We start from the raw sequence: 13,393 nt of genomic DNA on the forward strand, positions 1-13,393 counted from the left end.
CTCTTACTGTTCTGAATCCAAAGCATTCAGTCAAATTAATTGTAAATATATTTTTGGTTGAGATAAACCCTACCACATCAATGGAAGAGGTAGTTGTTCAAATGTAATTCTCCTTAATCCACAACAATCTCATCATAAATAATTTTATTTCAACAGATTGCAAAAAGGAAGGAGGAGACATTATGTTGCTTCCTTATTTCACATTACTAAAGTTAACAATAAACCATATTTCAAAAGCTTTTATTTTTTCATTTTTGAAATCGAACTACAAAAGAGCCACTGTATATTTTGGCAATTGAAAATGATTTAGTACCTGGCTACTGTTTATAATATACCTCATGGAGAAAAAAACATCACTTAAAACTTTCATAGCTGTAATCTCCTGCAGCTTGGGTATCTAGTCACATACAATACAAAAACAATAAAATATTAATTGGCGAGCAAATAATTTTTAATTGATAATGTATTCAGCTAAGTTTTCCAACCTTTGCTTGTAAAAGGTTTGTGAGAAGAATGTGGAAAATCTTTAACTTCATTTGTTATTCAAAATTATTTCTCTCCACATAAGAATAGCTCATGAAATATTTGTTGGAAATAGGGCTGGCTGAAAAACAACAATTATTTTTGTTTCACATAAAATTTCAATGTTTTGAAATTTGTTTTCATTCTGATGTTGAACAAAAATGAGACTTTTTGGAATTTCTTTGTGAAAACACACACACACACACACACACACACACACACACACACACACACACACACACACACCCACACACACACACACACACACACACACACACACACACACACACACACACACACACACACACACACACACACACACACACACACACACACACACACACACACACACACACACACACACCAGGAACTTGAACCTTGGTCTTCTACATCCCAGCTGAGTGCTCTAAGCATTGGGGTCTGTCTCTTTCTGTCCCCTCCAGCCCTGTCTCCAGGCATGAGAAACCTTTTTGTCAAAATCAATACTTTTCTGCTAAACATGTCAGTTTCCACAGAAAAAAAGTTATGTTGACATTTTTTCAAACTGCTGCAGTTGCAAATGTTCAGTATTTCAAATTTGAAAGTTATGTTGTTTTGGTTAGTTACCTCATGCCACTTTCCTCCCCTTGGTTATATAAAGTCACCAACACAATGTAAATTTCAGGTATTACAATCCAATATGGAATTTTAATTCACTTTCAGCAAATATTTAAGTTTAAATTTACTTTCCATTAGCATCATGTTTTCCTGTACCCATGTTCATGGAAGGGCTCCAAAACACAACTCAGTTGAAACCTGCTTTCAAATATGAATGAAGAGTCACAGAACATTGTTCCTGCATTTACCTGTTGTGTGAATTCTGTCACCAGATCCTTGACATCCATCTTCATCGTCACAGTCCCCGCTTGATTCCATTGCTTCACTTTTTCCACCCCCACTGCCACTTTCCCTTGGTTCCAACTTTGATTTTGTCTTCTCTTTAACCAGCTAAAAGGCAAGAAAACAAGTCACGATGAAGTTTCATGTCTTCACACAGTTCATGATGCAAGTGACAAAGAGTCTGAGTCTATAATGGGCTCAGGACCCTCGGTTCCCAAATACTGTGGGTCTGATCCTGCTATTCAAAATGTTATATTTCACTATACATTTAGTGCAATGTTTTGGGTTATTTTCATATGAAGTCAACAGGAAAGTTTCCTGGGCGGGAGGAGTGGCATCAGAGAGGTGTTGAGGGTGTTCAGTATCTCATACATGAGGGTCCCAGTACCTTACAGGATCGGGCCCTAATATAGGATTTTCGGGCACCGAGCAGTTGGCAAGATCAGGTTCAAAGCCTGTGCAGACTGCAAGTTGTGCATTTAGCTTTTACTTGAACCAGCAAAACATTTGACTGAAATAATTCTTGGAATCACCATAGAATCAGAACAAGCTGTTTCTGGAGTCATTCTGAATTCACGGCATTAAGTTATGCTAGCTGCAGTACGGTGTTTGCTTATGAAACAAATCTTTTTGAGCTTCATTCACCATCCCCATTTTTTGTGTGTAGTGGCTGAGCTGTCATACTTTACAATGTAAGAAACACAAATGTGTTATCACAAAATTCTACACCACCACTAAAACTAAGTGGCCAGCTCTTCTCCCTGTTTGTAGTATAGAAAGCTCTGTTTGGGGTAGGGCTTTTTCGGTGGTAGTTTGAGGGGGAAAAGGTTATAGCTGATGCTGTGAATGTCATTCTGGTTATGTTGGAAAAGCTCTCACAATAAGAAGGTGTTTCAGTGTTTCCTAAACTTGGCCGAACGCTGGATTTCTCTAATCTCCTCTTGGAAATTAGTTAATTCCCCAAGTGGGTGCCCTTAACTGAGAACGTCTTGTCCTTAGCTCTCACATACATCATTCTGGGCTTTGGTTTTGGCAGTTTGTAGATGGAGATATGGTCTCCAGTAGAGCTGGGACCTGATCTGATCTATTTACTGCTTTGAAGATTGGGACTGATCAAACTGGCAGTGGAAATGGAGTGGGATCTAATGGAAAAACTGGAGCTCAGACTTGATGCAGTCACAGAGACTTAAATGGTGGAAGAGGCAGGCAGCAGCATTTTGCATCACCAGGAACTCTTGAATTGTTTTCACATTCCTCTTCAGATACAGGAAAGTTCCATAATAATCCAATCTGGAGATGACAAATGCATGGATCACTGGGCTAGGGGTCTGTTCTAGTGAACAATAATAGCTATTGTACAGGCTAATTTACCTTTTACCTGAAATTGTCTGTTTTGATTATTGTGAAAACGCACATATCACTGCAGTGAGAAGATGAGTTTGTGAGGGAGAGGAATATGGATTTTAGTTGGGAAGGGCATTGTAAACCGTCCAATTGTTGTTGGATTTTTTTTTTAACAAGCTGCCTGATGTTGAGCATCATTATTCACAGGCTGAAAGCCTGCTGCCATGGGGAAGTAAGAGAGCAAATATTTTTAGCAAATGTAAAAAATAAATCTGTGTACGTGGAGGAAAGGATTATCCAGTTACTTCATAGATTTATTGTATCCTGACCGTCTTGGAGGAGACTCATTCATTCTTGGTTATAATCCTTCAGAATGAAAAGAAATGGGTAAGTGGTGAACAGAACAGATGCAAAATTTAATAAAGGCTTTTAATGATTGTTTGCCAGTCAAGGCAGAAATGTTTACTGCCTGTTAAGGTAATAACTCTTTCTAAAATTGATTTCATTCAGCACTCATGACTCAAAAGTGAATAACTGAATGGTGTGTGCTCAGCTGCCTGGGAAAAGGGCAGAGAAATGAACTCAGTTTTTAAATAAGGGTGCACTGCAGCATTTCCCAGACTGTTGAAAGCTAGGTCCTGCCTCCTCTTCAGAAAAACAGTTCAACGTCACTTATATCTGCTAACCCTTACATCTGCTAACCCTTTTCCCTACGCTCTACATTTCCTTCCCAAAACCTCCTCTTTCTTAAAGTCTTTCCCAACTAAGACTTCTACACCTGCAGTATCTCCCAGCTGGTGTAGCAAGGACCCCAACCAGGTCTCCACCTCCTCTGTCTGAAAAAAGCTCGTTTTTATAGTCAGCCCCATTTCTGGACTGCTGCCATGTGACTTTTGGTTGCCTGACTCAGCTCCAGGCCAAAGCCTTGCAACAGGGCACTAGGAAACATGCCTGTGCCTGAGGACTAGTACCCTGTTTATACCATTTATGCATTTTCATGTCCCTTGCCCCTACCTATCAATTGCATGTTCCATGCTTTGGGAAATCAAAAAAATAATAGATATGTGGGGCTGGAAGGAACCTTGAGAGATCATCAAGTCCAGCCCCCGGCCCTCTAATATCTAACCTAAATCTCCTTTGACATAAATTAAATCCGTTACTTCTTGTCCTACCTTCAGTGGGCACAGAGATCAATTGATCATCAACCTCTTTATAACAGCCCCTAACGTATTTGAAGCCCATTATCAGGTACTCCCTCAGTCATCTTTTCTCAAGACTAACCATGGCCAGTTTTTTAAATTTTTCCTCACAGGTCAGGTTTTCTAAACTTTTTATCATTTTTGTTGCTCTCCTCTGGGCTGTCTCCAATTTGTCCACATCTTTCCTAAGGAGCTACACTCAAAGCTGGACACAATATTCCAGCTGAGGCTCACCAGTGTCAAGTAGAGCAAGACATTTACCTCACCAGTGTCGAGTGGAAAGGAACAATTACACTTCTGTTAATACACCCTAGAATGATGTTAGCCTTTGTGCAACTGCATCACATTGTTGGCTCATAATCAATTTGTAATCCACTATAACCCGAGATCCTTTTCTGCAGTACTACTGCCTAGTTAGTTATTCCCAATTTTGTAATTGTGCATTTGATTTTTCTTCCCTAAAATTCAATAAGACAAATGCAAAGTATTATATTTATCTTGTTGATTTCAGACCAATTCTCCAATTTATCAAAGTCTTTTTGAATTCTAAGCCTGTCTTCCAAAGTGCTTGCTCCTCCTCTCATCCTGTTGTCATCCACAAATCTTATAAAACATACTCTCCCCACTCCATTATCCAAGTCATTAATGAAAATATTGACTATTACAGGACTACTGTGGCTGTACTGGAGCAGTTAACTAAATTAAAAATAGATTTAACTTGTACAACAGTCGCAACTTTAATTACTCCTGAAATGCTTATTGCATAATAAAGACTCAGATCACCTTCCCCACATGCATGCATGTAGGGTCTCCTCTTCATGCAGATCTCCCTTACTGCACAGAAGGGGATTTAACAGTTTCTACAGTGCTAGCCCGCCTCCTCCAGAGGTTTGAGAATCTGCACTAAGAAACGGATGGAGGCAGAGAATGGCCTGTCATGGGGGAGCTGGCAGGTTGGGGTGGCAAGAGACATTATCTTTCCTGTGGACCTTATGCAAAACAGATTATATGGCTTGTGGCTGTATTATCTTTCTGTGTTTGTGGGTCCTGGAGACAGCCCTGGTCAGGGTGGTCCTTGGTGCTTTGCTCCAATGGAGTTGTGCTGCCAGCTCATTGACTCATGGACTTTAAGGTCAGAAGGGACCAATATGATCATCTAGTCTGACCTCCTGAACAACGTAGGCCACAGACCCTCACCCATCCAGTCCTGTAATAAATTATTGAAGTCCACAAATCATGGTTTAAAAACTTTAAGGTACATAGAATCCACCAGCTGTGGGAGGAGTTTCCGAAATTGATGGATCAGCGCGAATTTTCAGCGGAGGGTAAGAGACGAGGGGAAACTGAAAAGGTAAATGTGGCTCTTTGTGGCTCTTCGTCTCTGACTGGTTTGCCAGTACTGGTACTAGTCTATAAAAGTGCTAACTATTGTATCTGAGGTGAGAATTCAGCAAAATAGAAAAACAAGGGCTCATTTTATCAAAAATAGTTTTTTTTCTAAATTATATTTTTCACCATACTTTCAATTTTATCAGGTCAGTGAATATGGCATTGAAAACCTATGAGGATACCATATGAATAAAGTCACCTAAAGGTGAGTGTTTGGAATATTCAGAGATGACTCCTATATGCTAATTGTTTCCCAAGAAGTGTGTTAATTTGTTTTCTCTATGATGTACTTCAGTATATATATTTTCATATTCCGAAAAGAGGCCATTGCTATGAACTGAATAAACTTGACAGTAGTCCACCTGTTAGTCAATTACAAAGAGTATGAGTCAAGACATCTCTCACTTGCAAAGTTTTCATAGAAATCAAGACTGACATAAGATATGCATCATTTAGCAACTGAAAGCAAAGCATGATCTTTCCTCAACATACTGACAAACAGTTTTCTTTAAAAAATGCTCTGGTGAAATACGTAGCATTATCTTCAGAGACAATGAATTTTGCCAACTGATGCATTAACAATGTGAAAAAGCCTAATATGGAAAACTAAAGTCACAAATGACTCAATCCTTCCAGTTAGAATATAAGTTTTTATTCTCAGCCTGCTCAGTGTTTAATTAAAAAAAGGCCTTTCTAATGTCTTATTAGGTCAGAAATGACTATAGCAGAATGAAACAATACTCTGCTTTCTTACCCCATTTTTCATAAGAAGTGACAAAATTATTGCTGTACATAAAGGGCTGCATTTTACTAGAGACTGACCAGATGCTCTGTCAATTCACAAAACAATAGGAACATAAGAAATGTTAGAACATAACAGCCACATATACTTATTCCAAACACATCCTCTTCTTTGAGATGACATTTATAGTCAATTTTCCTCCCTATGCGCACTTAATCCCCCCTTTAAAATTGTTTGCTTTTGTTTCTGCCCTTCACATTTACTCCATGTAATCCATTTCTTTCTTTTGGCATAAAGAAGCAAAACTCTTCTCATTCTTCAATCTCTTGTCAGGCATTTCCTTCAGTTTACTCTCCCTCATACTTGTATTTCACACTAACTCCAAAAGGCTCATTGCACTTGCCTTCTCTAGTCCCTTCAGAGAGGAGTTTAACTCAATGGATAACTCTTATGTTCATTTTTATCTAAAGAATAAAAATGTATAACCTTTTTGAACAACTGAGACCCCTAGGTATCATTCTGGTTTCCTTCTGCTGTATTTACCCCATTCCTTCCAATAACCCTGGCATAACAAATCTGGCTTCACCTACATGATACTAAAATAATCTAATTGAATTGTAATGCATACTTCATGCAACTTGGTTGAGCACTTTCAATGGTTTTAGAATTTTAGTCTTGTCTTCTCCCCACTCCCCGCAAGGTCCTTCTGCTTCATGTTTTGACCATTGTGGGTAGATTTCCTTTTCTTCGGTTTTATCCCAGTCTAATCACCTTCATTTGTTTATGATGAGTTTTATAAGTCACTTCTCTGCCAGCGTTCGTAGTTCATGCAAGTCATTTTGCATTTTGTTGCCTTTTCCTTTCTGCTTACTTTTTTCCTACTATTTTTGTTTCATCAGCAAATATCAAATTTTCTTTCTTCTGGCCATTGAGGATGATAAACGTGAACAAAATTGTTTCTTGTGCTGATCTTTGTGGTCTCCATTATCTACCTCAATTCATCCTGAATCACTCCACTTACAAGTTGACCTGAGTCTTCAATAACCAAGCCAATTCTTTTTCTATTCAAGCATCTCTCCTCCTACACCCATTTACTAACATTGCACATGATCACACTTTTCTAAGATCTAGATAATCAATAATTTTGGCTTCCACCAATTGATGTTTTTGTTATTGCGTTAAACAATTCTAAATAATTTTACATCAGTAGTTGTCCTTCTGTAAATCCATACTAATTAATTTTACTTAGTAATTAAGGATAAACTTTCAAAAGGGAATCCAACCTGCACCTTCAGTTGAATTACAGTGGCAATTCTGTATCTTTACCTAATTGTAGGTACAGTCTGCAAGTTAGATGACCAAACACTCAGATTTACACCTATTTTGATATTGTAGATACATAAATGCAGACGTAAATTACACCTGCAAAAAAGGAAGGTTTGGCCTCAGCCCTGTTGTAAATACATTAATTAGTTTACAGTAGATAGGTATTTTTTTCTTGATTTGTGAAACCAATATTTTTCTCATTGCTTAAGTGAAGGTTACAAGCTTGAAATTATTTATCTCTTGCCCAGACAGTCTCTTACTTATCAGTAAAACATCACAAGGCCTGTTGCTAAAGTATATTACATGTTTTTTCTTCCCATCTCTTTGCTTTCTCCCTTATAAGAGTTCTAGAAAGGGCTCAATCTGCTCTGAGAATTTTGTCAATTGTAAGTGTTTTCATTACTTGATCAACTCTGCTGTTATAATGCTGAGTCCCTTCAGCACTACTTATTCATCTCCTGGGAAATTTGTTTTCTTTCTTGCATTTCTCTACTTATTCTCAGGACAAATAATGGATTTAGTTAATTGGTGTGGGTTTTTTTAAAGTTGTTCTTGTTGTTTTTGTTTACCCTTGTCTATCATAAGTCATTAAATTACTCTTCTCAGGTCTTAAAAGCCATTCTGATTCCTTCAACTAATTTTAGCTCCTAACCTTTTTTCAAATCTCTCTTGTAATCTCTCTTTCATTCTCCACATATAACTGCTTCCTACTGTTTTACAACGTTAACTTCACTTTGTAATCTATTCAGTCCTTTGTACTTGCAGCTTTAGACTTTCATATCTTTCTTACATGTAATCCGTTTTTGCACTTCCTGGTTTATGCAAATAAACTTTCCAGTGTGTTGATTGCTAGATAACATACTTACCACTAAGGCAACATTCATTTATCTTTGAATAATTTCCATTTACCCTGTGTGTCCTTCCTCTAATTTTTCTTTTTGCCTACTCATTCTATTTCACTTTCTAAGGCCTTCCAGAATGTGCATAGTCAATGGAAGACCTACATCCCAGAATAAAGAGGTTAAATAAAAGCTACTTCTTCTATCAGATGAAATAGTCTTATTTAATCAGGACTCTAAAGTGGCTTTAGGAGTTTTACCCTGTTCGCTAGTTCAGGATTACTCTATCTATTTCTGATGTTAGCATTATAATTGTTACCCTCTCAAACAGTTATTAAAAACGGCTATATGTATGTTATGTTTTCACAGAGTGCTAACAGTACGACCAGTTTAATGAGTTAAAAGTCTTGGGTTGCCCTTGAAATATATTTACTCAAATGTATAGATTGCACAATGGAAGAGAAATAGGAATGTGAATTCTCCGAATCTTTTACGTTATTAACAAAAGCTCTATAGTAACCATGCTTCCCATTGGTCAAGGAACCCCATTGCAAATGTGCGTGCTACAGTGAAGCCTTCACTGTAAGCAATCCCTGGAAGTGGAATCTTTCCTTGAAAACATGGTTTAGGTGGTTTCCACCTCACAACACGTTTTAGTAGCATTTACAACAATATTTTATAACTTCACATAAAATCCAAGAGGATATTAATGTTTAGCAGATCAAGACTTTTCAAATAATACCAAACAAGGCATACTTTATACAGAACTTATCAGAATTATACGACATTGGTGAATATGGGTTTTTTTGGGGTGTTGTTTTCAGACACAGGGTGTCACAATTACTACAAACTATCAGCTGTAATTCACGAATTCTAATGATCTGAAGTGAACGTTTTCTCTCTTATTACTTTACCATTTACTCTAAACAATCACTTGTTCTATCTGAGCAGAAAAATGGTTTGAAAAGATCTGATGTATTTTGGGTGTTCAGTTTGATAGTCATGTCTCAGAAGAAGAAATAAGCACCTGACATATCTTTTTACATTTTAGCTACTCATAGATTACACCTGTAGGGATGAAATTCTTTCTGTGCAGAGAGACAGCACAAGACCAATGGACTACTTAAGTTTTGTGGCTTAAGTGATGAATACACCCTGTGCTCGTCCTCTGCATGGGGTAAATTTTCATCCATACACAGTCATTTAATGCAGCCCTTTAAAAAAAGATAACTTTCCTTTTTAATTGAGGTGGAATATGTAGTATGTATGCAAATAAAGCCAAGGGCTAAAAAATCTGTCATTTTAAATTAAGACTTTTTTTGGCACCTTACTACTTTTTGTAAACAATTGTAATAAAGATGTAAAATGATCACTGTTGTCACTTGTAAAGTGCATGAGAAGTCACTAGCAAAAACATCTCTATAGCTGGCAATTTTTGAGACCAGCCTTGCTTCACAAGGACTACTAGACACAACAGTTTCCTGAAGCATCTGTGTGTTCAGTGGCATAACAAGAGGACTCTGGTGCAAGAATAGGTTGAGACACCACTTCCAGATTCTGCAATTCACGCCCTTTCAGTTCCCTCACAGCCCCAACTGAGCCCCCCTTACATCCCCACATCCTGCTTAGCTTTCCTCCAGCTCCTTCACAGTCCCTCCTACGGACCCCTAGTTCCCCTCTTGGCCTCCTTCATTCCCCACAATTTCTGATCCAGCCCCCTCCCGGCTCTGCCTGAACCCTTCTACATCCTCCTTCAGTCCAGCCCTCAGCTTCCTCAGGCCTGTTCTAATCACCCCTCTAGGTCTTTTTAGCTCCCTTCCTGCTCCCCACTTCCCTGATCTGCCCCAATTCAAGTTCTCCCCTCCTGCTGTGTTCCACCCACACATCCCGAGCTCTGCTCCAACTTCCAAACTTCCCCAGTTCCCCCGATGCAAAGCAGCTGAAGTTTCTACCTTGTGCTCTGTCTTAGGGTATGTGTCTTAGGGTGTCTCCCATCTCCACACCCCTCCCGCCCCTGAGAATCCCCTGATGCTGTGATTCCCCCATGCCTTCTCTACACATCCTTGCTGGTTGCTCAAACCTATGTCCCAGGCTTGCTCCAGCTAGAGGTGCCATCCATCCTATTTTTCCCCCTGCCCTGGGGTCCAGCTGGCCCCACTCTCCTTCAGTAGTGGTGGCCTGTCTGTTTGGGCCCCTATCATGGTGTGAGGCTGGCACGACTGCACCACTTGCACTATTGTAGCTACATCACTGAATGTATTAAGAGACACAGAAAACTATGATCTTGTGATTCCACTTTTCTGTAAGTGTGACGGAACTTGGGAAAAGAATCAGAATGTGGGGAAAATGAGCATGGGGACCCTTAGAAAAGAAACAACATACACTGTCATGTCACTAAAGGGGCTTTTCCTTCTTCCTTCCAAGAGGAGATGGTTCAATCTTTGCTTTTAGCTGTAGTTGTCCCACTCCGTGACCTTGATCCATGTCATAGCCAAAACGTTTTGATTACAGCTAGCTTGGTCCTGGCAAGGGATGCTGGTGAGAGGATGCTTGTTGGGTGGCTCAGAGCTCTGCCTGGAGGGACAGTCCTTGTTGTCCAGATGCTGAAATCATGTGTTAGTTTCTGCATACATGCTGTGGGTTAGGAGGCCCATTATTTGTGGACCACCTTCACGATAGCTTTTTTATGGGGCATTCTGGGTCATCAAGCTGTCTGGGTTGTGTTGGCACAAGATTGTGCTCTGTACCTAGGAGAAAACTGCTGAAGGGAGCGAGGGGGTGGATTGAGCATGTTCCTTTTGAATTGATGCTGCCACCTCAGCAACCATGACAGCTGTGAGGGCATGTGATGGGATGTGCTCCCCATACTTGATCTGAAAGGGTTAACGTAGGCCAGACTGGCCAGTTATCCTATTAAGCTGCAAACTGGAGGACATTTAGGCTGAGATGAAAGCCCTAGTCCAGGGAAGCTCACCTGTGCAGGAACAGGCGGGACTTCTACAAAACCAGGGAACTGGTAGCAGAAAAGAGGCTGCAGGGAGGACAGCCGCAGTTACTCTCTCTGGGATAAGGGAGGGAAAGAGATTTGGACCCAAGAGGAGTGGTTTGTCTAGCAGGCCCAGAGGAAAGGGGTGTGGTTAGGAGGGGGGAGAATATGAGCATGAGATAGGCAAGGTAGGAAGTAGTTCAGAGGAGTGGCAGGAAAGTTTGTGGTTGCCCGGACCTTCGCTGCTGGAGATAGAGCCCTGAAGTGGAACCAAGAGTAGAGGGCAGGTCTGAGTTCCCTGATCAGCCAGTGAGTGAGTGGCACAATCTGGGCAGTGAACTTGGACGCTGTCCAGCACCATCCATACTAGCCCCAGAGAGGGTGGCCTAGTCAGGGCAGTGGAGTTAAGGACTGCCTGGGACAGTGAGGAAGATGTTGATATTACCCCGGAAAGGGGGAATCTTGCGAATTAGTGGCTAAGCCACAAGATGAGGCACTGCAGCCTCTGAGGAGCAAAAAAAGGGGCCGCAGACCAAGAGTGTGAGACAATAGGATGAAGAACCGCAAGAAGAAGGCATCAGACTGAAAGAGCTAATCTCCAGAGCAGCCAGGAGGAGGCACAGCCAAGTAAGTGGTGAGCAGAGGTCCCCCTGACAGTGCACCAATATTCAGGCTCCTGGTGGATGGTGCTCAGACTGCTGTGGGTCATATATAAATGCACCACAGGATTAAAGACTTCAGGGGATTGTCTGGACTGAAAGAGTGCCTTAAAAATAATTCATGTGTTGTGATGTCTTGCAATAAAAACTAGGGTTTTAGCATCTCCAATTCGTGTGTGTGTGTGTGTGTGTGTGTGTGTGTGTGTGTGTGTGTGTGTGTGTGTGTGTGTGTGTGTGTGTGTGTGTGTGTGTGTGAGAGAGAGAGAGAGAGAGAGAGAGAGAGAGAGAGAGAGAGACCCCACAGAAAGCCAGATTCTGTACAGGAATAGGTGGCTTGCAGATCAGCGTACTATGTTGGATGACTGGGGCACAGACACACCCTGTCCTACATTGACTGAAAGAAAACTGCAGGAACTTACTGCTGCTGGGCATCAGCTGTTATTTTCAGGTAACATTTATGATAAAGTTGTAAACTGAGAACTTTAGCACAGGAACAGGTGTAGTATATTTGTTTTATGCCATCCTGGAAGGTGACACTTGCCAATTCCTTGTTCCTGTCTGAACCGATTTTTTATGTTTATTTTAGTTTTCATTTTCTTTAACACCTGTTTCATATTTTGCTAGATTTTATTATTCTGCAACTGTTTATAACCTCAAAAATCATAAACCAGAACCACTCAGAGTAGCTTAAGCTACTGGAACATTATTTTCAAGACTGTCTAATTTCTGTTTGGGCAGGACCAAATTATGTCCACAGTTACATCTGTGCAATCCTATTGCAATCAGTGGGGTTTCACAGGAAGGTAGAATTTTACTCAAAGCATTTATTAATTATTTTTCACATTTAATCTGGATATGGCTGTCCTGTTTAACTTAAAGCTCATACTTGTTAGATTTTAGAGTTCTAATAATAGGACAAGAACATTCTATTTGATCAGACTTAGGAAGTGTGAAATGAGAAGTGCCTGCAATCAGCAGGTTGGTTTCACTCCATCAATCCTTGAATGGCACTCTTTTGATAAGCTGCATGTTTTTATGGGTTAAGTAAGTAAACAGTGGCCTCTCTAAATTGGCTGAAGGAACTGAGCCAAACCTTTCTTGTTGCTTTGTACATAGACAGCAATTACCTTTTTTATTTGCTGAAGGAAATGTTCATGACATGCTCCACTGCATGTTAATTCTGTTTCATGTTCGTGGATAATTATCTGTTTTCAAGCTCTCTGTTAGTGAAGATCATTTTCATCACAGTAGGAAAAGTTTGATGTTTCTCTTCGAAGACTAGTGAACAATCCAAACATCTCATTACAAGGTACCATTTACTGTGCTCAGGTTTTGAATTTGATGTTAAAACATAAATAATGCTATGTTTAGCTTCCCTGAAATTAATGCCATCAACTGAGCTCTTCAGTTGTGATATTCATCTCATTCTATGGATATGAATGTGGTGAAAATATGGCAGTAAGAGAGATAAGTGTTTGTGGGTTTTTTTAACATAAACAACCTAATTT

General features: G+C 39.9%; 1 protein-coding gene across 1 annotated transcript in view; it reads right to left on the reverse strand.

Moving 5' to 3' along the window:
• Positions 1–13,393, reverse strand: part of LOC137147116 (glypican-5-like) — a 532,878-nt gene that overhangs the window by 125,942 nt on the left and 393,543 nt on the right. The window contains exon 8 of the mRNA XM_067538902.1: positions 1,368–1,509. Coding sequence (XP_067395003.1) covers positions 1,368–1,509 — 142 coding nt within the window. The remainder of the gene's footprint in view (positions 1–1,367; positions 1,510–13,393) is intronic.

The sequence above is a fragment of the Emydura macquarii genome, unplaced genomic scaffold (genome assembly GCF_026122565.2).
Source record: "Emydura macquarii macquarii isolate MOO-44397 ecotype Brisbane River unplaced genomic scaffold, CSIRO-AGI_Emac_v2 contig_499, whole genome shotgun sequence".
NCBI lineage: Eukaryota > Metazoa > Chordata > Testudines > Chelidae > Emydura > Emydura macquarii.